The sequence below is a fragment of the Numida meleagris genome, chromosome 12 (assembly GCF_002078875.1).
Source record: "Numida meleagris isolate 19003 breed g44 Domestic line chromosome 12, NumMel1.0, whole genome shotgun sequence".
Classification (NCBI taxonomy): domain Eukaryota; kingdom Metazoa; phylum Chordata; class Aves; order Galliformes; family Numididae; genus Numida; species Numida meleagris.
Window position 1 is genome coordinate 3,809,416 of NC_034420.1, and position 22,486 is coordinate 3,831,901.

General features: G+C 44.1%; 1 protein-coding gene across 3 annotated transcripts in view; it reads left to right on the top strand.

Moving 5' to 3' along the window:
* The window catches only part of SLIT3 (slit guidance ligand 3), a 536,914-nt gene that overhangs the window by 306,317 nt on the left and 208,111 nt on the right, over nucleotides 1-22,486 (top strand). For all 3 annotated transcript variants that reach the window (XM_021410240.1, XM_021410241.1, XM_021410242.1), the window contains one exon: nucleotides 22,278-22,349. In XM_021410240.1, the coding sequence (XP_021265915.1) occupies nucleotides 22,278-22,349 (72 nt within the window). The remainder of the gene's footprint in view (nucleotides 1-22,277; nucleotides 22,350-22,486) is intronic.

Consider the following 22,486-nt stretch of genomic DNA (forward strand, 5'->3'; position numbering starts at 1 on the left):
TGATATAGGCTTTGAAATACGCAGTGCAGCGGCTCACTGTAAATTAGGGTGAGTGCTATTTGCAAGCCCAGCGAGAGCTGCCCTGTCTCAGCATGGCCATTGCAACAGGCAGCACTAATGGCAGGTGTTTCCACCTGGAGCATCCTGGTGTAAAATAACTCACTAAACAAATACCAAATAAATGCTGCTGCATGTGCTGGAGAATGAAAGTGAGACGGTGATGTCCCTCTAGTAGCAGAACTGCAGGACTGGCTTGGTACAATACGGTTTGCCCATTAAAAAATAAAATTTAAAATGATAGGAAATAAAAAATGAAATGTTGGAGAAAGCAGTGTTACAGCGTATTTTTCACCACGTATTTCATTTTAAATGGTAAAAGCTTTGCATCTCATTCTCTTAGCAGAGCAGAGAGCCCAGGAAAATGGTCTCACTGAGGTCCGTGCTAAAGAAGAGCTTTTTCATGTCGCAGAGGGCGATGTTTTGCACCAGACAAAGCAGTGCCTGGTGAAGTGTTGTTTTAAAACTCCCAAGAGGGGCATGTTTAGTTGTGTGAATTATTTTCATATGAAGTGTTTTCTGCTGTTTGACTGTGAAATGCCGAGGAAGAATCTGCACACAGCAAGAATAAGTTAGCGAGTCTTTTTCTAATTAAAATGTAGACGTAATTATGTGGCTTTTAGCAAAGTCTCAGGAACACACAATGTCCATTACAAACAGTGCATTTATATGGGAATTTGGAGTGAACTGACACTTTGAAAGTATTGTAGAATAGATGCATAAATTGTGCTCACTGCTCCGATAAAGAGCTGAAGGAGCGAGGGCAGGAGAGGGCCAGGCTGCAGAGCACACCTGTGTTCAATTTCTGTTAGCTATTACCTAGAGAGCAGGAAATGTTTCTTGCAGGAATCTAGGCCTGAGTAAGCACACTTATTTCTAGAATTAAAGAGTATGGATCTGGGTCTTGTTGAGCTTTGGGCTAACGCAGCACTGTCAGCTGCAGCCTGCCTTCACAAAAATACATTAAGCTGCTGCCTGGGTTTCTGCATGTATCATATCTTGGCATCCAGATGAGCGTTCCTCTGCTGAAGCATTCCTGCATTCCCGGAATAGGGATGTGTGGAGGTGGCTCAGACAGAGCTCCCCAGCAGCAGTGACCACTGCCAGGTATTGCCTGTACCTGCAGGCTGCATGCTCCTGCTTCTCCCCCTCTGCGCTCTTGTTGGGCTGCAAGCTGTGTTGGTTCACAAAGCATTGTAGGAACGCGTAAGAACACTGCAGGTTCTTGGAGGAATGGTGATACTGGGGCTTGGTACTGCCCTGTAAGAAATGTGCGGGGCAGATTTAGGAGATCCTAGCAAGTCAGTGCCCTTTTGCTATCTCCTGGCAGAAGTTTGTTCCTCTGTTTGCAGCATTGCGGTAGGGAAAATCAATAGATTTACCTGCAAGCAGAGAACTGTCTGAGTCTGAAATAGCAGCAGACCGACTGTGTGTTTCCCAAAGCCTTTGCTCCTGTGCCACCTATTCCGATCCTGCACCTTTCAGGCTGAAGGAGAAGCCGCTTCTGTAAACGGGGAGTGCAGAGGGACATCCCAGACAGAGTGCACTTCCTCACAGGCTGTGTCTGCACATCCCCCATTCCCCACATGGGACAGGGAGCTGCTGCAGGACTGGGTACGAACTGACCCGTACCTGTACCAGGTGCAGGGCTCAAACTCTGCTGTGCGAGGTGCCCTTCTGCACATCAGCATCCCCCTGCAAGCAAACCCATCTACATTCCTGAAAGGAAAGCCCGTGTGCACGTACACTATAGGGGAGGATTCCTGCAGCTGAGTGCAGGGGGAGCTGGGGCCACCCTCACCCCCTGACTGGGTCATGCACTTATTCGAGGAGGAGCTGCTGTCATTGCTTGTTCTTGATTCAATAGAAAGTGATGCTGTGCATACCCGGCTTCTGTCTTTTTCCTTTTATAGGCTTTTACTAAAAGACAGAATTTTGTAGCAGTGGGATGCAGAAAAACATAAGCTGACAGGTTCATCTATCATGTTAATATGGGCTCATTGCATGTGTCTAAATATTTCACAGCTGCACGTTGGATAATAGTTCGTGTTACTGAGCCTGGAAGCTGCTTTCCTTCTACCCTGGGGTCGCTTGAGAAATTGTGGGTAATCAGCCTTACAGCCCTAAAGGTTCCATTTGAGGACAAAATTCGGCATTTAGTATTTTTAAAATATGCAGATATATGTCAGCACATGTGTAGCATTGACCGCCTCTGTAAGTCCATTTATTTTCCAAGTACTTACATTACCTATGCAACATAAAAATTGGAGCCATGTGAGTACTGTAAAATACTTTAGTGACTATTGCTAAACGGCTTTTCTTGGAAGATGCCCTCACTTTTTCTGCATGCACCTGCTATTAACATTGATCCGTGAGACTTTTACAGAAATTAAACATCTAGATTGCACACTCAGGTTTTGGGAAAAGCTGAATTTGCTCTTTATGCTGAGAAGTATTTTGCATTCACCTAACACAAACCAAAAATGTTCCACTGCAACCCAGCACTGCAGAACATATTTCTCATATTCACTAGTCAGCTATAGAATAGAAATAATTAAATAGACCTGTCAAATTAGTTAAAATAATGAATAAGCCCAAGGAAATGATGATTGATGCGTGCAGCCGTTTCCTTAGCAGAAAGAAAGGGATTGTGAATTATTGGCTGTATGTAAATACACAGTATATCTCAATGAAATATTACGCTAGAAACTTAACCTGCTTTAGACTGGGTTACCAATGGAAACCATTGTCCTGAGCCCTCCGAAATTCCCGGCTCTGCTTTCAAGACATTTGTGTACGCTCTCAGTTTTTAATTTTGCAATAAAGCAAAATTAAAGGAGGGAGATAAAAAGTTGGCAAGATTTCCCACTTGTTTGGTGTAAAATCTGCAGTGAGTCTACTGAAGTCTGTGCTTAACCTCAAGTCAAAGCAGTGAATGGCAGGAGGAGAACCAACTGTTGATGTTGGATTGCTAATGTGTCATTGAATGGGCTGAACAGTAGGCACTGGTACCTGATGATGTGCCTGAAGGAGATATCAGTAGATAAAAATATTAAAAAAAAGGATAAAATTCTCTTTTGGAACAAATGTCAGGTTGCTTTGATCTCAGTAGGTATTGTTGAGTGTTTTCAGAGCTGGCAAAACAGTTCAGAGATATTGAAGCACCATCAGCAGTTTGGAAGTACTTGTTAGAGACAGGCCCCTTGCACTCTGTAGAGTGTATTACCTCAACCATAATAATTTGTAAACAATTTTCCTCCTCCTTATTTGTAAATTCACACTGCGCTCAATGTATTCCAACAATGTCCTCCTTTCTATCTCCTGTAATTGGTATTCATTGTGATAGTGACTGTAATGAATTCAGGCGGTATCGCTGTGGCCATCGCCTTCGCTTTCCTAGAAGTTCCATTGTGATGCAATATTATTAGAACATTAAAATAACATGTTACCAACTTTCCACTTTCTATGGAGAAACATCACCTACAGCGTAAGTTAATTTTATGAATAGATTAGTTTGAGCTTTTGCCATCTGTTCTACCCCTTATAATGAATGCCAAATGGATATATTTCACAATTACCTCGTTTAAAAGATATGATTGATTGAAATGCACGTGCATGTTCCCTCCACAGCGCAGAATGCATTTAAGGTGAGATAGGCAAAACCAACCAAGCAGAGACTCTGAGCTGGGATGCTTTGTGCTCATGATGTTTATTTCTGCACATCTCTGCTCAGTCTCCTGCACAGGGCTGTCCCAGGCATGGGCCCAGCTGCCTCCCTTGTGTCGCAAGGGCTGTGCCCGTCTTTGCAGGGACTGACCCCGGCTGCTAGTGCACTTTTGCCTGGGGAACCACTGCTCGCTGTACTGCCCGAGGGCAGCTTGGCACACAGGGCTTTCCCCTCTTCCAGTTTATTCCATTCTGAATCACTAACCTGAATGTACCTACCCTGATCTTTCTAAATAACTTCTCTTGTCCTACATTGTAGTAAAACTTGGAGGCAAAAAATCAGGAAAATTCGAATGCTGTGCAGCCTGACTTGCGGCAGGCAGGAGATGGAGGGAGGAACTGCATGGCTGTGTCAGTCCCCAGCTGAAGCTGCCGTGCTGCCAGCCCTGTCCCATTTACATCAGAGGCATTAGAGCTGCTTCTGAAGAGTGTCTTCGAAATAGCTGTGCTCTCTACCAGATCATTGTGATGGCCAAGCGATATTATTTTTTCCAAGTGTCATTACAATCTTGGCACATTTGCTTGCATCTCTTTTCACATCGTAAGGAATTCTTCAGAATTGCCTCTTGGGGAGAAGTTTTGTGGGATTTTTGCACTGTCCGCTGGTACGAAGAGGTGCTGGTTCAGCAGTAGTCTTGTACCTAGTGAGTTATTTCACTTGTGATAGACCATTTCTGTGAAGGCTCTGCAGCAGTGTTTGCTCAGCTCTGCGTGCTGAGCTGCAGGGGCTGGTCCCATGCTGCAGGACAGTCCTGTGAGTGAGTGGGTGAGTGAGTGAGTGCTTCAGGAACACTTTCCATGCTCCTGAACAAGTTGAGATGGTCCCAGGTGCACGTAGGTGCGATGGCAGAAATGTCTGCAGAGCAATAAGCTGCACACACTGCAACACACCTGATAAACACTGGGAAACTCCAGAACCATTTCATGAAGTATTTAAACGTATGTTGCATTTGGTAGTGCGATTAGACCGAGCTCGCATTTTTTAAAACACATTTTGGTTTATGTAATCCCCTTTCCCATGTCTCTAGCTAATAAATAAAACACCAGGTGGACGCGCCAGCACAGAATGATCTGAAATCTGTTGAATGCGCCAAACTGCCATTTGTACCTCACTTGAGATTGATTTCACAGATTTGAAAGTGCACCAGTGATGTTTTTTAAATGAAAACACCTGCATTAAGCGGGGTGGCTGTCGGCTCTGTTCTGCTGTGCGATTGCATTTCAGGTGTCGTTGTTCCGTGGATGCCCGTACTTGTGGGCTCGAGCAGCCACGAGGGATCTGTCACCAGCAACTCCTGAAAGCCAAAGCACCGCTCCCAAGAAACAGATTTCCTCACTCTAAAGGTTGCTATCCCCTTAGTAAAATGCCAGATAAATAAAAGCTGAAATACCTCCTAAGTGTGCTCTACCGATAACATGGAAGTATGCAAGCCGATGGTACATAATAGCCTGGGAAATGGCATTTAATTGATGGCATTTAACACAGTGATATTTAATATTTTTCAAAACATGAATATTTTGATGACAGTCAGAGCTGAACACCTCCAGTAGGGCTGTATGTCATTTTGATTCACTCAGCTTTTGTGTGCGGTGTAACAGACATCAACTTTAGGCAAACCGTAGATGTTTAAATATTCTTTACCAGCTTAGGATGAGCATAAGTAACAATTTCATTTTTTACTTTTTGGGAAATGTGTTTTAGATATCATCTGAAGGCTGCCCCTTTCCTTGTTCATGTGGTAAAACCCTAATGCTGCCGACAAGACAGACAAGCGTACCACACAGACCGAAGCAGAGCGGAATCTACTTCAGATTCTGTTCTGATGGTTCCGATGCTTTGTATTTTGCACACTGCATTGCCTCGTCCTGCAGCCGCTGGTCGTGCAGTGCTGCAGGTGGCTCAGATGCAGTGGGGCTCTGTGTGACAGCCACCAGCAAAGCTCTGCCCCTGGCTGTGCACTGGGAGCCGCTCGCTGCTGTTGGGTGAGCTCAGGCTCAGCCCTGAGCCAGGGTGAGGTCTGTGGTCGGGGCTGGGGTCAGCCACCAAAAGCTGATGTGGCTGTGGATGCTTCCAGGGATTACCTGCACACTTCGCTGAGCTCTGCGTGCTGCTTTCTGGGCTTGTTGTGCTTTATCCTAATAAAGCATAGATACATTTTTGACGCAGCACCCGCGCTGCAGTGCTGCTTTCTGATGGAGAATAATGAATAGCAGATTTGGCCCTTTTTTGTTTTAATACTCTTACCGAAGTCTCTTTGACAGAAATCAACTCCAGAAAGTACCACGATTTAAAAGCGGGCTATGTGGTATTCTTACCATCCTCTTGATATAAAACTTGATTAAAATGGGATGTGACATCAGTTGAAAAAGGATGAAAATCAAATTTTCTTTATTTTGTACTTTTTTAGGCTAACCTATGCCTACAGTTTATCTTTGGGTAATTTATGCTGTCTTTGTGCCATTCCTTAATTCTGAATACATTTGTTGGAAATTTCCTGTAGCATTCATCTATGATTGTCAAAGGAGCTTTTATTCTGGAAAAAAAAAAAAAAAAAAGCACTGGTTTTAATTATAATCCTAAATAGCTTCATAACCACTGTGAACTCTGAATTTACATCATTTTTATGATAGCCACACCACTCCAGGTTTATTGATTTTGTCATCTGCTTCATTACATTTAATGCAAACCTTTTGTGTTGAATTATTCTGGTGCAGCGCTGGGCACCGGGGTCAGCGCGTGTCGTCTCTAAGCCAAAGCAGCACAGCAACAGCATTGCAGGGCAGCACCCGCAAATAAAGGGGGGCTCTGAATCCCATCCACCACCAGAATGAAGTTTGCATTCTCCTCTTGACCCTTCCAGTCGGACAAAGTTGAAGCTGTAAGTTGAGTCTTCTTTCCTTCTCCACCCAGCACAAGTTTAGGTGCAGGGAGGGCAGTGTTGCTGCAGCAGGAGCCCTGCTGTGCAGGGCAGGGAGCAAGGGGCTGCTGCATACAGTCAGTGTGGGAATGGCAGTGGTTCAGGTTTTGAGACAGAGATGCTGCAGGTGTCCCCGCTCTGAAGCTGTTTTACCATTTCACTGGGATAAAGTTTTGATTTTTCATCTTGTGAACAGGTGAAAGTGCTCACGGATTTATCGTACCTTTCCGGGTGAATAAAACTCCCTTAATACTTAAAGCTCCTGCATCACTTTTCTGGATAATATAAACGTTATTTTAAATTCATTTCTTTAAATTAAAAAAAAAAAAAAAAAGTGATGAAAACCCGGTGCAAACCAGTCAATGAATTCTTGTTTTCCCCAGGACACGATGACTTAGGCTCAGAAATTAATTCCAGTAATTGATTGGGGAACTAGATGTCTTGCCCCACTCCTCCTTGGCCATAGAATGAGATGGATGCTCCCCCTGTCCCAGCATGGCTGCTGTCAGAGCTGCCCCCCTCTGCAGCCCCTGTGTGCAGGCGGGCCAGGGCTGCAAACAACAGCAGCGCCTGTGCAATTTCTTGCCGCATGGGAAGCACAGAAGGGAACGCTTCTGCTTCTCATTTAGTCTGGTACACGGCTTCACCATTCACCGTAGAGCACTTGGGTGGATCCATGAGATAAAGGGGCCTTAGGAAAACCAAGCCATCTGCAGTTCAGTTCAGTCTGAGATTGTTGTGCCTTGAAAGGAAAACGTTTTTGGAGGAAAACAAAACTTCAGCTGTAATGGCATGATTTTATTTTACAGACTTTTTTTTTTTTTATGAATGTATGTTTACCATGTTTATGCAGCAAGTGATGTTACACAGTTGTATGCAGCTGAGATCATGTAAATAACATAGAACCGTAGAATCATTTGAGTTGGAAGAGACCTTTAGAGGACACCTAGTCCAACTCCCTGCAATGAACGGGGACACCTACACTGGATCAGGTTGCTCACACGTGGATCTTATGGAGATCCAGTGGAGGATTCTTCTTTTATTTAATTAAAAAAAAAAGTTTGTGCTTGAGATCTGCAGTGTTTTCAATACGCCCAATGTAAAATAAGGATCTAGCCCTGACTGAAGCATAAGAGGAATCCTCAGACACTCAAATACTCGTTTGGAGGTTAACAGCAGTAATGTAATGTTGATTGTCTAGGTTTAAATCTGACATTAGCCTTAATGAAATACCTCAGAGGTAGGTAACAATAAAAATTATTTTGTTTAAGATCAGATGGAAGAAAGTAGGCTAGCAGCACTGGGAAGGGCCCTGAGATGATGGTCCCATTTGCACAGCTGATTTTTGCTACAGAATGTTATTTTCCTCTACTATTTTTTCCTAACAAAAGCCTGTGGGATCTAATTTTGCTTTTGTTTACCCTTTGCTTGTCCCATAAATGTCAAAGGAACAAATGAGAGAATTCTGTCTTCATGTGGAAGTAAGCTGCGCTCCAGTTCTCTGTATTGTTTGGAGTTGTTTTTCCAACTGGTTTCCAACAGTAGAGCAGTAACTCTGTGGTAATATGCACGCACTGCTTGTCCATTGGTTTCACACCTAGAGTTCTTCTTCCTTTCTTTTGTTTTACCGGAGGGAGTGAGGATTTCCTAATCCTCCTTTGGAAGGAACACGAGATGTTCAACAGCGCTCAGGATTATTTCACTGTATAATAATTCCATCTCAATGTCCTGCCTGGCACAAGGTGCTTATAAGGCAGCCACAATACAATCGTACCAGAATATATATTATTCTTTTCCATGCGAAAAATAGCCATAAATTAACTCTCATTTAAGCAGATAACTTAATGTGCTCCCATAGAGTTGTGACGTGATGCACGAGGGCTGTGCACGCAAAGGGTTTGCGCTCAGTCCCACAGGCATTCCTGCAGCCTTCCCAAGCCCAGTCCACCTCTCAGCTCAGCTAACTTTGCCCTTTTTCGTGTGCATTAAAAATGGGTTCTTGTGACGTGTGGTGGGAAAAGGATCCTTTGGCCGTAAGTGGCAGTATTACACTGAAGTTGGACTCTTTCTACTTTCGCGGCCCCTGGTAGCCCCATACACAAGTTTTACCCTTGCACCTGCTTTCCTTTGCATTTTATTTATATGTTTCAGCTCAGCTCCTGTGCAGCATCAGCTGTGTTCTGTCCTGCCCTTAAAGCCAGGCTTGGCTGGAAGGCAGCTGCTGCACGGAGGCTGTGTGGGTTGCCTCGGTTGGTTCCCTGAAACCCAGGGCTTGCAGTTGGCCAAGCAGTTTCGCTGGGGTTTTGGTGGTGGGATATGCTGGGGTGGAGGCGGGGGGGTGCTGCTTGCTTTTAGCTCTCAGCGTTGTGCTCCTGGCTGCTGGGAGCTGTGACTCTCCCACTCCTCGTGCAGCAGCTGCTGGGCGTCACTAGGGGTTAATGTGGGGGCAGGCAGCGGGCTGTCACAAGTGGATGTGCAGCACTCAGGAGTGACTGAGAAGGATGGGAGAGGTGCAGTGGAGCCAGGGTTGTGCAGGTACCCTCTTTACCTACTTACAGAGGATGCGTTGCTTTGATTGCAAGGGAGAAAGCTTGGGCTTCTCTGCCTGTTTTATTTAAGTGCTTTCACATTTCAAAGTGAATTAGATGTTTGAGATTTGTTTAAGGGGTCAGTTAAGGCAACGGGTATGCTCGTTTCATCCCAAACTGCTGCCTGATCTTACTTAAGAGTGAAAGCTGTCTTGCACAAGAGTTCCTTCTTGCTGCTGCAGTCCTGGCGGAGGAAGCAGCTGTCTGCTATGAACAGATTTATGGATTACTATCAGGAAAAAGCAACAACAACAACAGAACCGTGCCACTCAGCAGAAAAGTTTCAAAGTTTGAATGGATTAAGTTTACTTTCAGGTCTCTGTTAATGGCTTCAGTTTTCTTGGCTTTGTAGAATCATTATTCAGAGGCTACCAAGTAAATGCGAATGAACAGCTTAGACATGCGGCCATTTATTTTTAAGGAATCGCAATGTCTAACATGACCTGGAGGTTGATGCGATTACTTTTTAAAATGAAATATTTTTCTTTAAAAGAAACACACAGCAACTAAGATACGTTCAGACAAAAATGCTGAAGTCTGTAACTTCTAGGGAAATTTATACATAAGCTGTAAAAATTAGTTCGATGTGCTGATTGTATTTCTAATGATAAGCCATCACCTTTTAAAATTTCAATGAGGGGTGCTAATTTCACGATGCTGATTTTACCGGTTTTGATTGGAATAATTCATTCACATTTCTGCTCGTGCATTCCCAGTTAAACGCTGACTTTAAGGTTACGTTACCGGAGCCTCCTGCAGGGTGGAATGAAGCCCTCTGGAGGAGACCTATTGCCCCGTTTTGGCAGCGTGTGTTGTCTAGCAGACTGTGGCTGTCCCTTCATACTGGGATTTCTAAGCCGTGAAGTTTCAGATCCGTGGCTAAGCTGTTCTGTGTCCAGCAGCTCATTTCTCCTAGCTTTTTTCCAGAAGGAAAGCTAGAAGCAAGGCTTCGTTACCTGGCTGCTTTTACGTTCCATCCAAGAACCGAGTTTGCAGGATGATATCAGGTACCAGTAGGGTTTTTGAGGATATTTTTACTTTCAGCACTGCAATTCAGTAAAACATCAGTGCTGTTAGACGTGTTTTATCTATATATTTATCAGTTTGGTATGCAACAGTAGTAACATTATCAATAATTATCTAGTGCAGTGAGTGGCATTCAGCATTTCTGATACAAACTCACCCTGTTCTCTCCTTTGCATTTGTATTTTACATGTCCTGAGGCTGGGGAAGCATATTTTAATTTAGAAATGATGTAGGTAAGTGGGACTAGAAGCGGTGCACTCAGTTCCTGAAATTTTATAAAACCTCATTGTGCTGCTGACAGCTGTGCGTCTGCAGGGAGAATGAATAAATGTATTAAAGAGTGAGGCACTCCAGTACAACAGCGATCACATAAATGCCAAAAATAGATGAATACCATTTGCTTTAGTGAATTAAATAAATAGTCCTGTGGTTTCATGTAGGAGGAAGGAAACACTCCCTGGTGAATATGTGGAAGACTTGTCACATATGCTCTGTGCCCTGCTCCTGCAGGATGTATAGTAGTGCCACGCTGCTTTGGCAAAACATTGTTCAGGAAGTTAAAGATCTGCTAACAAAAACTGAACGTAGTGCTCCAAACGTATTGGATGCTTATGGTTTGTATGGATGTTCAAATAGGAACATTTGTTCCAAAATGCTTGTAAACATAAATCTGCAGGATGGATTGCTGTCCTTACCCTTGGTGATACACATTTCTCAAATGGCATAAATTTAGCTGGCTTGAAAACAATAAAACAAAATGGCTTTTTGTGTCAACTGTGATACAATTTGCTGTGTATTTCCATAGCACTTTTCTAAGTATTTCAAAATTAATGTGATTGCTAGGTCCCAAGATGAGTAAGAGCCACATTAATTTTTGTTCTCATTTAATATATCAGGTCATTTTTTTTCTTTCCTTTCTTAACATCTTTTCTGTCTTTCCCTTTGATAGACTTTTCTTTAAAGCAACAAGGCAATGTTTATCTGAAACAAGAAATTCTGAGTTTGGAGAGCAGAGTCCAGCAGTTACAGCTGAGTACGTACAGTGTTATGGCCCAGAGCAGCCTCCCATCAAATGTTCTCCATCCTGCAGTTGCTCATAGCTTGCCCCCTTCTCCACAGAAACAATTCCTTAATGTTTTGCGGTCTGTGTGACAAAAGGGTGTCCTGCACTCCTCTGCTAGCTCGTGGGTAAGGACGGACTCAGCCTCTCCAGGTCCTGGAGCGCTCCCACAGTCATTGTTTTTTGGAGCCAGAACGTCTCTGGCTCACGAGTGCTGGGTTCTTTGTGTTATTGTGTTGGCAGACAATACTCACTTTCTAACAACAGCAAAGGAGCAAGCTTAGTGCTTGCTTGCACCTTTATCAGTATTCCCTGGGTAACAGGCCTGTAACTATATGAATTCCAGTGGGAATTTCACTGAGCATTCATTGCCTTGAGTAGTGAGAATGAAGTTGACGTAAACACCTTAAAAGCTCAGGAGGTTCAGGGTGAATTCTAATGTGTTTCCTACCCTTAGCGCCATCTCACCTAAACTTGCCCATATGCTTTCTTGTATTGATTACAAGTCAGCCACAGGACTGGCTTGTAAAGTACAGCACTAAGAACTGACAACTAGGAAGGAAGACGCTTAAAGCCAGAGGATCGGGAAGTTGTGTGTGCAGTGAAGCAACTGCTAGAAAACAAATCTCAAATATTTTTATAGTACCCATTGCCGGCATTGTTTTATACCAGTAAGAAGGCAACAGACCTAAGAGCAGAGTTGCATATGTACATGGATCTTCTTCCCCTGTTTCAGCAGGCCTGAGAATCACAGGGTGAGGTGTAATCAGAGTGAGGAGTCAGAATTCGGAGCTCCCTGTGGACCTCAGCCATTTAGGAGCACTTGCAAGTAAAAACCCAAATCTCTGACTTTGCTAATGCCCAGACAGGTGGGCAGCGAACAAAAGAAAGCTGCAGCTAAGCCAGGTGGCTCCTTGTCTTAGTGTAATCAAAACCTCTTACTTTTCAGTGGTTATTTTTAGTGGCCTTCAACAGAATTCGCTAGAATAATTTTCATGCCTCAAAGAGAGTTGCTGTTGCCTGATCAGTGTGAGGGAAGGCTGTGTTTGACAGAGGCATAAAAAGGGGTAAAAACAAACAAAAGGCATGGAAGCAGAGCACCCCCATCCCTTCATCACCTGAAGTGCCGCTTATCCCAAAATCAAAGCCCACGCAAAGATGAAATGGCCTGCCGTTTGTAGCCCCATGGGAAGCTTGGGAGCCTGTGCTATGCAGGATCAGGACTGGAAGCCCCTACCTGAGCGATTTAAAACTGATGCAGCATCTTGAAACGTGGTGTTCATAAACTGTGATCAAGTGACTGTGGGGTTGGTTATTATTCTAGCATTTCTTGCATGTTGAGAAACTGAGTACAATCATGACAAAATAAATCCATAAATAACAAAACACCCAAAACTCAAGATGGGGCACCGAGATGCTCACATTTGTTCTTCCCCCTCTATCAGCTGGCTATTTTTTGTCTTTGAAGGCACTGTGATCAACCAGCATCTCTTACCAAAATGTTCTGTAACAACAGTCCGGAGGATTTGTTATAAAAGATCTGACTGACAAATTTGTAGTCAGTGTAGTAGATTCTATATTTCATAGAAAACATATGAGATTTTATATTTCATAAACGCTGAGATTCTATATTTCATAAATGCAAGATGCTCCCTCTTTGGATACTCATCCACTAGATCTTTATGTTCATTTCCCGTTTAAAATTAACCCATCAAATCACAATCAGTATCTCTACTGCTTTGCCCAAATTTTCCAGCCATGGACCAAGGTCGACACTGTTGTGTCTTTACTCACATCTCCCTGTTTTGGCATTATTTATTCCTGATTTTTGTCTGAAGATCTAGAAGACATCTGAAGTTATTGTGTGACTGCAGGTGATAGAATTAATCTAATGTAATATGTGATATTAAAGGGGACAGATGTCTGGAGATCAAATGTCAAGATTCCGTTTTGCTCTGTCATTTTCCTAACCACGTATAAGAGGTGCTTCTGGTGTCTGGGCCTTGAGTGAGTTTACCTTCCACTAATTGCTAAGGTCTATTGCATTTGCTCTCTGCCATAGCCACTATCTCATCATGTAATTTTCATGTTTGCTAAAAACGTCTAAGCCTCTTAAAGGCATGAGAGCCCTAGTTCTCCTCTCAAAACTGCATTTAGTGAATTATTAATTACAAGGATGTGTAAACAAGCGAACGGCAGATTCGACATGATTTTCACAAAGCACCTTGTTCTAACACCTTGCTTTGCTGCGTCCTGCTTGTATCCTGGCACTGCACATGGGCACCTCTCCCTGTGCTCCAGTGGGACAGACCAGGCATGCAGCTGGGAGCCCTCGCTGCATCCCTGTGCCCGGAGCATGCCCTGTGCTGTGGGGAAGAGCCCACGGGGCTGGAGCTCTCCTTGCTGCTCTGCTCTCCGGAATTCCTGCAGTCCTCTGGCCTGCTGGAGAAATAGCCCCAGACAACTTTGTCTGTCTGACAGCTGGTATAACATTAAGGGTTGAAGCATCCCATGTTCTTCATTTTCAAAAGTTTTGGTTCTGTAATGGATTTATGGCTATATAGAAGATGCATAGAGTCTTTTTCAAAGAAAATAAAACCCAACCCCAGTTGCATGCTGCTGTATCGATCTGCTGGACCAGCAGCCTGTGGAGGCTTGTTTGTGCTCCTGCAAAACGAGCAGACTGTAGCACTACCAGCTCCATGTGAGCAGTACCATGATGCACACGGGCCTCAGCAAACACTGATCCCGTGTATAATCCCCATCTCAGCAGGGCCGTCAGGGTGCTGCCGTCCTCAAGGAGGATGTGGGCGGCCTGCATCCCCCTTGGGCACACAGAGGGAGGAGGGGCCCATGGTTTGGCGGTGCTGACAGCCCCAGTGTAGGTGAGGTTGCTGCTGGCCGTCCTGCGGGCTGGGGCAGCTGCAGAGGGACCCTGCTCCGGCCGCGGCAGTCAGGGGGTGCTGACCTCCTCACCTCCTCTGCCCCAGGCTCTTACATTACAAATTTCTACTGATTATTGAAATTAAATCTCTCTCGGTTTTTTTCCTCCGTTAAGTGCTTTAGTTCCAGACTTTCCACAGTTTCATAATAGCATTCTAATGACGTGATTTCCTTTTAACATTCCTAATACAATTCCCTATATGGTTTGCTATTAGTAAGGTGAATGAATGGTAACATTTTGGAGTTACAGCTTTTCTTTGTGTGCAGGACTCCATACTTGTCAACTGAAAGCAAGAATAAAAAAAGATGTAAGCAACTGCAAACCTTCTGACAATGTAAAGCCCACTGTAGTAAATAACTTTCATATTCTCTAACACCCATTTTGTCTTCCTCATTTCTTCCCCTTCTCCCCTTTGGGGCTATGGCAGAGCAGAACAACAGATGGTTATCAGTCAGGAGTAACTAGGGAAACACGGAACCTGCCCCAATTGCTATGGAGACAGCCATTTGTGTGCTGGGTATGCACCATTTGTTACATCAGCAACCAGAGGGAGAGTTTTTTTTTAATTAAAAAAAAATGTTCTAAAGCCCCCGATACTGAAAGGAAGCCTTGGTTTGTGTACACTTATCCTGGTGGGAAGAGGCAGGGCTCTACCTGTTCCTTTGTCACCTTGGTTTGCATTAAGCTAATATGATGCCTGGTTTTTGACAGCAACATTTTGAATTGTGAGTTAATGTAATAAACTTGGAGCAAATACTTGTACTTTTGCACAGCCTGCAGAGTAAATATTTATAAGCAGCTCTTCCCTCCATCAGCCGTTCCTCCCTCCTTGACCAGCCCCACACCATAGGCGTGGGAGGGCTGATGCCCCGAGCTGTGCCTGTGCCTGGCAGTGCCATGTAGATGGGTTGTTTCTGTGCAGTGCTTCAGCCAGAGCTGCTGGCACAACCAGAGCACTGCAGCTCCATCCGCTGCGTTCCGCTCCACCAATGTACTCCACTTGAGAATTCTTTTAACATTGAATTTAACGTAGCAATTCTTTTAATTTTCTAATGCAAGTAAGCGTTTATAAAATAATTCTAGTAATGCTTCAAGAACGAATACAAATTATAAATGAAAAATCCACTAAAAGTGGCTTTAAAATAACTTTAAGCCAATTTAATTCAAATTCAGTATTAGTTCAGAGTAGCATCTGTTACCATTTGTAGTCCTTCATTATCAACTCAGGGATTAGCCCTTTAGTTTGGTACGTGAGAAATTCTACACACGTGTATCGGGTCACTTTTTTCAATACTTGGCATTCTCGGGTATTCATGTAAGGAATACCTTGGAGACTGGGCAATTAATGTTACAGAGCGCCCTTCTAATTCTTACCATTTATTGAATACTACCAACGCTAGGGTGTAACTTTTACAGTGATTGCATAGACCGAGCAGTTTTTATTAGAAAAGAAATGGAAAAATGTTGGGGAAAATGTTGGCCAAACTAGACTCTGCTGGAGACTTAATTAATAAAATCCAATTTTTTTCCAACTACAATCTGCATGTTGCAGTGGATTTGCATTCTGATGAAATGGCTACTGAAAAGTCATCTGTTTTAAATATGTTTGCAGGACGGTACCTTTAACATGGGTTTAACCATCAACTGGTTAAACATGCAATACAGTATTTTACTAACTGGGAAATGCTCAAGCTCACAACTAGAGCAGTAGATATATAGAACAGTCGTAATCTATCTGTAACAGCAGAACTTTCTGAAATGCACAAGTAGTCTGTAGCACTTCTTTGTATGTTAAACATCTAAAATATGATAAACAAAAGCATCACACTACTTGCTAATGTGGGCTTTTATTTAAAAGTTAAGTAGATTCTGGAGAAAACATACAAAGAAGTTATATTAATTAAATTCCTCTCACAATGTAATTAAAAACGAGAGGAACACTTGATCTCTGCAGTGCATCAGAAAGAAAACAACCAACCAACCAACAAAAAGAAACCCAAGCTGAAACAAAGTACGAAGCACTGATCTCACTGCTCAGTGCTGGGACGTTTTCTTTTTGGTACTTGGACTTCTCCAGGTACCTGAGTATGGCAAATTGCAGAAAAAGCACCTGGGGTTCTTAAGCACTGCGTTAGGTTGCCTAGTGTGACATGAGTAACAACTGTTAGGAATACATCAGTGTAATTTTTAGTGGGAAATACTGGTGATAGGTGGACGGTTGGACTGGATGATCTTACAGGTCTTTTCCAACCTTGGCGATTCTGTGATTTTTAACTAACTTTCAATGTTAGTAAAAGATAATTTCAGTTTGGGATGTTTTTACTGAATTAATTCAAATCTTAATATCTTACAGCATTTTTTAACATTAAATCCAGTACCATGATAAAAATTACCATGTCTTTGTTGTTGATTTTTTTCTCTCAAAGGCATTTGGAAACAAAATGCTCTTATTGTTGGGAGGAAAAATTCAGAATCTTCCTATTTAAAGGATTGTTCCAATTGGCAAAAAAATAATATCAGGATTGTAAAATCCTATTCCTTCCAAATGTTATTTGAAATGTAACTCTTCAGTATGACAGATAACATTCAAATCTAAATGGCTAAGCCAGAGTGTTACACAGGGGAACCATGTTTTAACAGAGCAGCATCTTGCCTAAACCACAGAGCATCTTGTGAAAGAAATCTGTTGGGATGCAGCATTACTTTTCATTTCATGGAGAGGTGATGTCTCATTTTTTAGCTTTAAAACATTTATTTTGCTTTAAGATGTAAATTCTAAGGATAGATAATGATTTATTGCATGTAATTTAGTCATGTCATTATCATAATTTTTAATAGAAACAGAGATAAGCTTTGGAGTTGTAGAGCTGTATACACATGGCATTATTATTGTATCTCTACCAGATAAAAGGAGCCTTCTTCTCTAGACCATTGTATACATTCTAGCATTGTTTGCAAGCATTTGTGTCACTTTTCATGTAAACCCCACATGCTCTCTAAATATTTTCCATGTTTGCTCTGCTCTCCGAGGTTTCCCGGCCTTGCTCCTAGTAGCTGTTGCATTGTCTGCTGGCCACTTGCCTGCCACGGAGATCTCGGGTCCCTGCAGCCCCTGCTGGGTCCAGGCTGGGGAACCGAGCTGGGTTCGTGTGCCGGCCTGCCAGGAGCCCAGCACGGGGCTTTGTGCCTCGTGCGTGAGAGATTCAGCACCGGAACCCAAACACGTGCTTTCACCCAAAGAAAAGTTAGAGACCCATCTAACCCAGCAAAAACTTGGTTGTGCAAAGTTTGGCCGTGTTTTCTTGTTCACCCCCTGGCTTGTAGCTCTAACAACGTGCCAGCCATGCTGTCTGGCTGTCTCGCACAGCTCCGTCTTTGTGGCTTCATTCACTGCACAGACTCCTTTAGCACTTTTTCAGCATGAGAACATGTGTCTTCTTTAGAGGTAGTTGAATGACTTGGTAGTTATAGATAAAGCCTGAGATGAGTGCTGGATTCCTTCCTGAAAAAGGCAGGAGTGAGCAGAGGTATAAAACTTAACCTTGTCCATTGAAAAACAGTGACTAAAATATGAGCTGGTTTCATCTGACTTCTCCTTTTGGCCATTGCATTACACCATTGCATACGTGACAAATACTGAGGGGACAAAATTATTCTAGAAAGAGTAAGAGCTCTGACGAATGAAGTGATGTTTAAATCTGAATAAATGCTTCTGCTGGCTGAGGCCATTTTTTAATGTCTTTGAGACCAGAGCAGCTGACCCAGTCTCGTGTAATATGGTGCTAGGGAGGGGTGAGTGCCCATGTGGAAGGCAGCAATGAGGAAACAGGAGTGGTGCTGCACATTCCTCAAGGAAGTGCATGTCCAGCTGCTCTTGAATGCTGAATTTTACATTTTTCTGAAGTTGTATTTCTATATTCAATGCATATGATCAGTTCTTCTCGGTGGATGTTGAGTACTCTGCTCTGGGCATTGAAGGGCACAGCAAACCCACCTTGGCTGTGCAATCTGGCTGCTGGCCCATGTCATGTGCATTTTATTTTGCCTTCATGTATATACAAGGATATGCTTTCCGTAGTTGGCTTTCCGTAGGGCTGTATGTGAGGTTTTCCCCAAACTTTGAACTAACATGTTGTCTCAGTAGGAAGTCATTGTTCAGACTCTGAATTCTCAAATCTCCATCTTCTGCTCAGCTGCTCATAGGGATGCTACGTACATGCAAAGAAACTGAATTTCCACTTGTACGCGCAGAGAAATAAATGAGGAGGTAAAGGGTCTTAAACACAGTCATGCTTAATTTCAAGATAAAAAATAGTTCCATTCCTTCTGGCAAGACATTATCATGCTCAGAGTGAAGCACAGAAGTGTGTGTTTGGTTGCAGAGGGTATTAGGAGTCACGAGCCTTGCTGCTCTCAGGGAGCATTACGCATGTGGGTGCCTCCCAGAGACACAGATTTAGTTTATGGAGCATGAAGAACCAGGCTGTACTGAGTGTCAAGTGACATCTATAATGAGTATTTTCCCAATTTACTGCACATCCCGCTAAGTTCATGTCTTCTGCTCTGTCTAGAGGTTTCCCTTACAGTGGTCCTGTGGATTATTTACATAGGCCAAACTTCGCTGTTAGCATTAGCGTGACTGGACCTATAGAAATATGATTACGGTTGTCATTGTGCTTTTTCAACAAAAATCAATCTATGAGAGGAGCATTTTTTAGAAAAGCAGTGCACCACATATGAAGCTTTTTAATAGAAGGCCTTTTGAGCAGCATGCTGGGTTTACTTGCTTGTTTTAGTGTATCTGGCAGAAAAATCAATATTATAGCGTAACTCAAATAAAAATAGGCAATATATAATACTTGTAGAAGGAAAGAGAGAGGTGGTTCTCAAATTGCTCCTGCTTTCTCTTCATCTTGCTAGTATGTGCCAGCTTTATGCTTAATAAAGTATGCTTAATAAAGCCAACTGAAGTGTAAAGTACTTAGTCATGCAACCAGAGTTATATTTAACTCATCTTAAGTTTATTCCTCCAGAAATCCACCATTCTTTCCATCTGAGCAAAAAAATGCTAACGACCCACTCAATTAAGCAGCGATCTCAGAAGAAGTCACTCGGCAGCCACTTCGTTGTCTCAGCAGTCAGATGTACATAGCTATTGGCATCTTTGCAGGGTGGTGGGAGAGGCAGAGAGAACATAAACAAATAAGTATGTATATAGTTACATAAATATGTATTTAAAATATGCATGAACTGTCATGCTACAGAATCCCTTTTGGATGATTTTTAATCCTGGTTTATGTCGGTATAGGAGATACTGCTGGAAGTTTTGCCAAATTCAACGTGTCCTCCAAAGTTATGAGAGCTATGACAAACCTTAGCTGCCTTTATGCTTGCTAAGATTTTTAGCAGACGTTGTAGTCTGTATGATACTTCATGCACTTAAATCATAAAAATCCTGATGTTCATTGAGACCAGATTGAGGGCAACTTTCCTAAGTTCTTCAGACACAAACACAGACCCAGGACACTCAGTGTCAGTGGAGCAAACTGAATCACAGACTCATAGAATGGCTTGGGTTGGAAGGGACCTCAAGAATCTTCAAGCTCCAGCCCCCCTGCCGCAGGCAGGGCCGCCAGCCTCCGGATCTAATACTAGAGCAGGCTGCCCAGGGCCCCATCCAACTTGGCCTTGAACACCTCCAGGGACAGGGCACCCACAGCCTCTCTGGGCAGCCTCACCACTCTCTCAGTAAAGAACTTCTCCCTGATATCCAACCTAAATCTTCCCTCCTTCAATTTAAAACCATTTCCCCTTGTCCTGCCATTGTCTACCCTTGCAAAACGCTGACTCCCCTCCTGTTTGTAGGCTCCCTGCAGGCACAGGAAGGCTGCAGTGAAGTCACCCTGCAGCCTTCTCTTCTCCAGGCTGAACAAGCCCAGCTCCCTCAGCCTGTCTTCATAGGGGAGGTGCTCCAGCCCTCTGATCATCTTTGTGGCTCTCCTGTGGACCCTCTCCAACAGCTCCCTGTCTTTCTTGTATTGGAGGCCCCAGACCTGGACACAGTGCTCCAGATGGGGCCTCACGAGGGCAGAGTAGAGAGGGACAATCACCTCCCTGTCCCTGCTGGCCACTCCTCTTCTAATGGAGCCCAGGATACCATTTGCTTTCCAAGCTGCAAGAACACACTGCTGGTTCATGTTAAGTTTTTCATCCACCAGGACCACCAGGTCCTTCTCTGCAGGGCTACTCTCAAGGATTGCTCCTCCCAGTCTGTATATATGCCTGGGATTCCTCTGGCCCAAGTGCAAAACCTTGTACTTTGCTGTGTTGAACCTCATTAGATTCACCCGGTCCCACCTTTCGGGTCTGTTGAAGTCCCTCTGAATGGCATCCTTTCCTTTCATTGCATCCACCGCACCGCTCAGCTTGGTGTCATCAGCAAACTTGCTGAGGGTGCACTCAATTCCATCATTGATGTCATTGATAAAGATGTTAAAAGCACTGGTCCCAAGACAGACTCCTGGGGGCATTGCTTGTTACCAGCCTCCACCTGGACATAGAACCATTGATCACCACCCTTTGTCTGTGGCCTTTCAACCAATTCCTTATCCACCGGGTGGCCCACCCATCAAATCCACATCTCTCCAATTTGGAGATAAGGATGTGGTGGGGCACCATGAGGCACATAAACGCTGTGTTTACCATTGCCATTGTATTTACCGTTTCTGCTTCTAAACTTGGATTGCCTCATGCCTGTTACCCCCAAAAGATATCAGTTGGGTTTTTGTTTTGTCGTGCCCTGTTTTCCTGTTGTTTAATGAGAAGGCTGTGACAAACGCTTAATCCAAAGGTACAGCAAACAGCTGGAGGAAGTTAGCAAAGCCACACAAATATATCACACACAGGTGTAACGTATTTGCTATCTATATGGATGTATTTATTATTTTATCATAGCATCTGGACACTACACACACGGGATAAATAGTCCCCACTCCACCACAGCTAAAGCTGATGCTGTGCAGAACACAGCACAGTACAGAGCCAGGAGCTTGGTCTGGTTTTTGTCCGAGATGCAGGCGTTGTGCTTCCACACGAGCAGGTGCTGAGGTGTATTTCTTTAGGTGTAACACTCAAGAGATCAGACATCTGAAAATGTAATCGCTGAATTTTAAATTACCGCTTACGGTTGTAATATTCCAACAAGAGAGGCAGATGTACCTGTACCGAGCATCCGCATCCATTGTAATGCATATGCACGTGCCGGGAAACAAATGGGAGAGCCCCACAGTCGGGATATTAAGCGACACATTTTGAAGCGGCGTGGTGCCGTGAGTGTCCGTGTGCGGAGGCTCCGTGTGGCGGCCGCGCTCCCTGATGCGGTCAGGCAGGCTTTGCTTTCGCTCAGAGATCTTTCAATAGAATGGGCTACCAGATGGGACCGGTAACAATGCGCGGAGGCATCGAACCACCACAGACATTTGGTGCTTAGAATAATAAAAAGACTATAAAATTAGATTAGTTGAGTCTAATTTGGAACTGGTGTATTCCCTGTTCGCTCTCACAGCTCTCGGGCAGATAAAGCCGGGAGATTTAGTACTGTCAGGACAGAGGACTCCAACTTCCAGTAAAAGAAGAAAAGGCATTGTGGGAGGTCACGGAGGGCAGCCCGGTGACCTCCAATGATTTACAGGCCTTTAGCTTAATGAAATTGTTTCACTGACATGACGGTAAAAGCTCATAATGGATTGGATGCCCTAATGTAATGAAATTACTCCCTTCTGCCTTTAAAAAAAAAAAAAAAAAAAAAAAAAGGCGCAATTAATATTTACTGAGACCTGCCAGGCTCCGGCGCAGCGTGCGGCGCTGGCACAGCCACAGAGCCCCGCACCGCCTCGGGGACACCCGGCCGCGCTCCGGGCGGCTCTGCCCTCCCTCACCCTCTCCCTTCCTCTCCGCAGGCAGCTGGACAACAACCAGATCAGCTGCATCGAGGATGGAGCTTTCCGCGCCCTGCGCGACCTGGAGATCCTGTGAGTTGGGGCTGTGCGCGGCGCCGGGGGGGGGCTCTTGGCGCTGCAGTGCTGGGCAGCGGGCTGGGGGGGCCGCAGCGCAGGGAGCGGAGCGGCACCGCACCCCCCGCGGGACCGTGGGGACACCGCAACGGGCG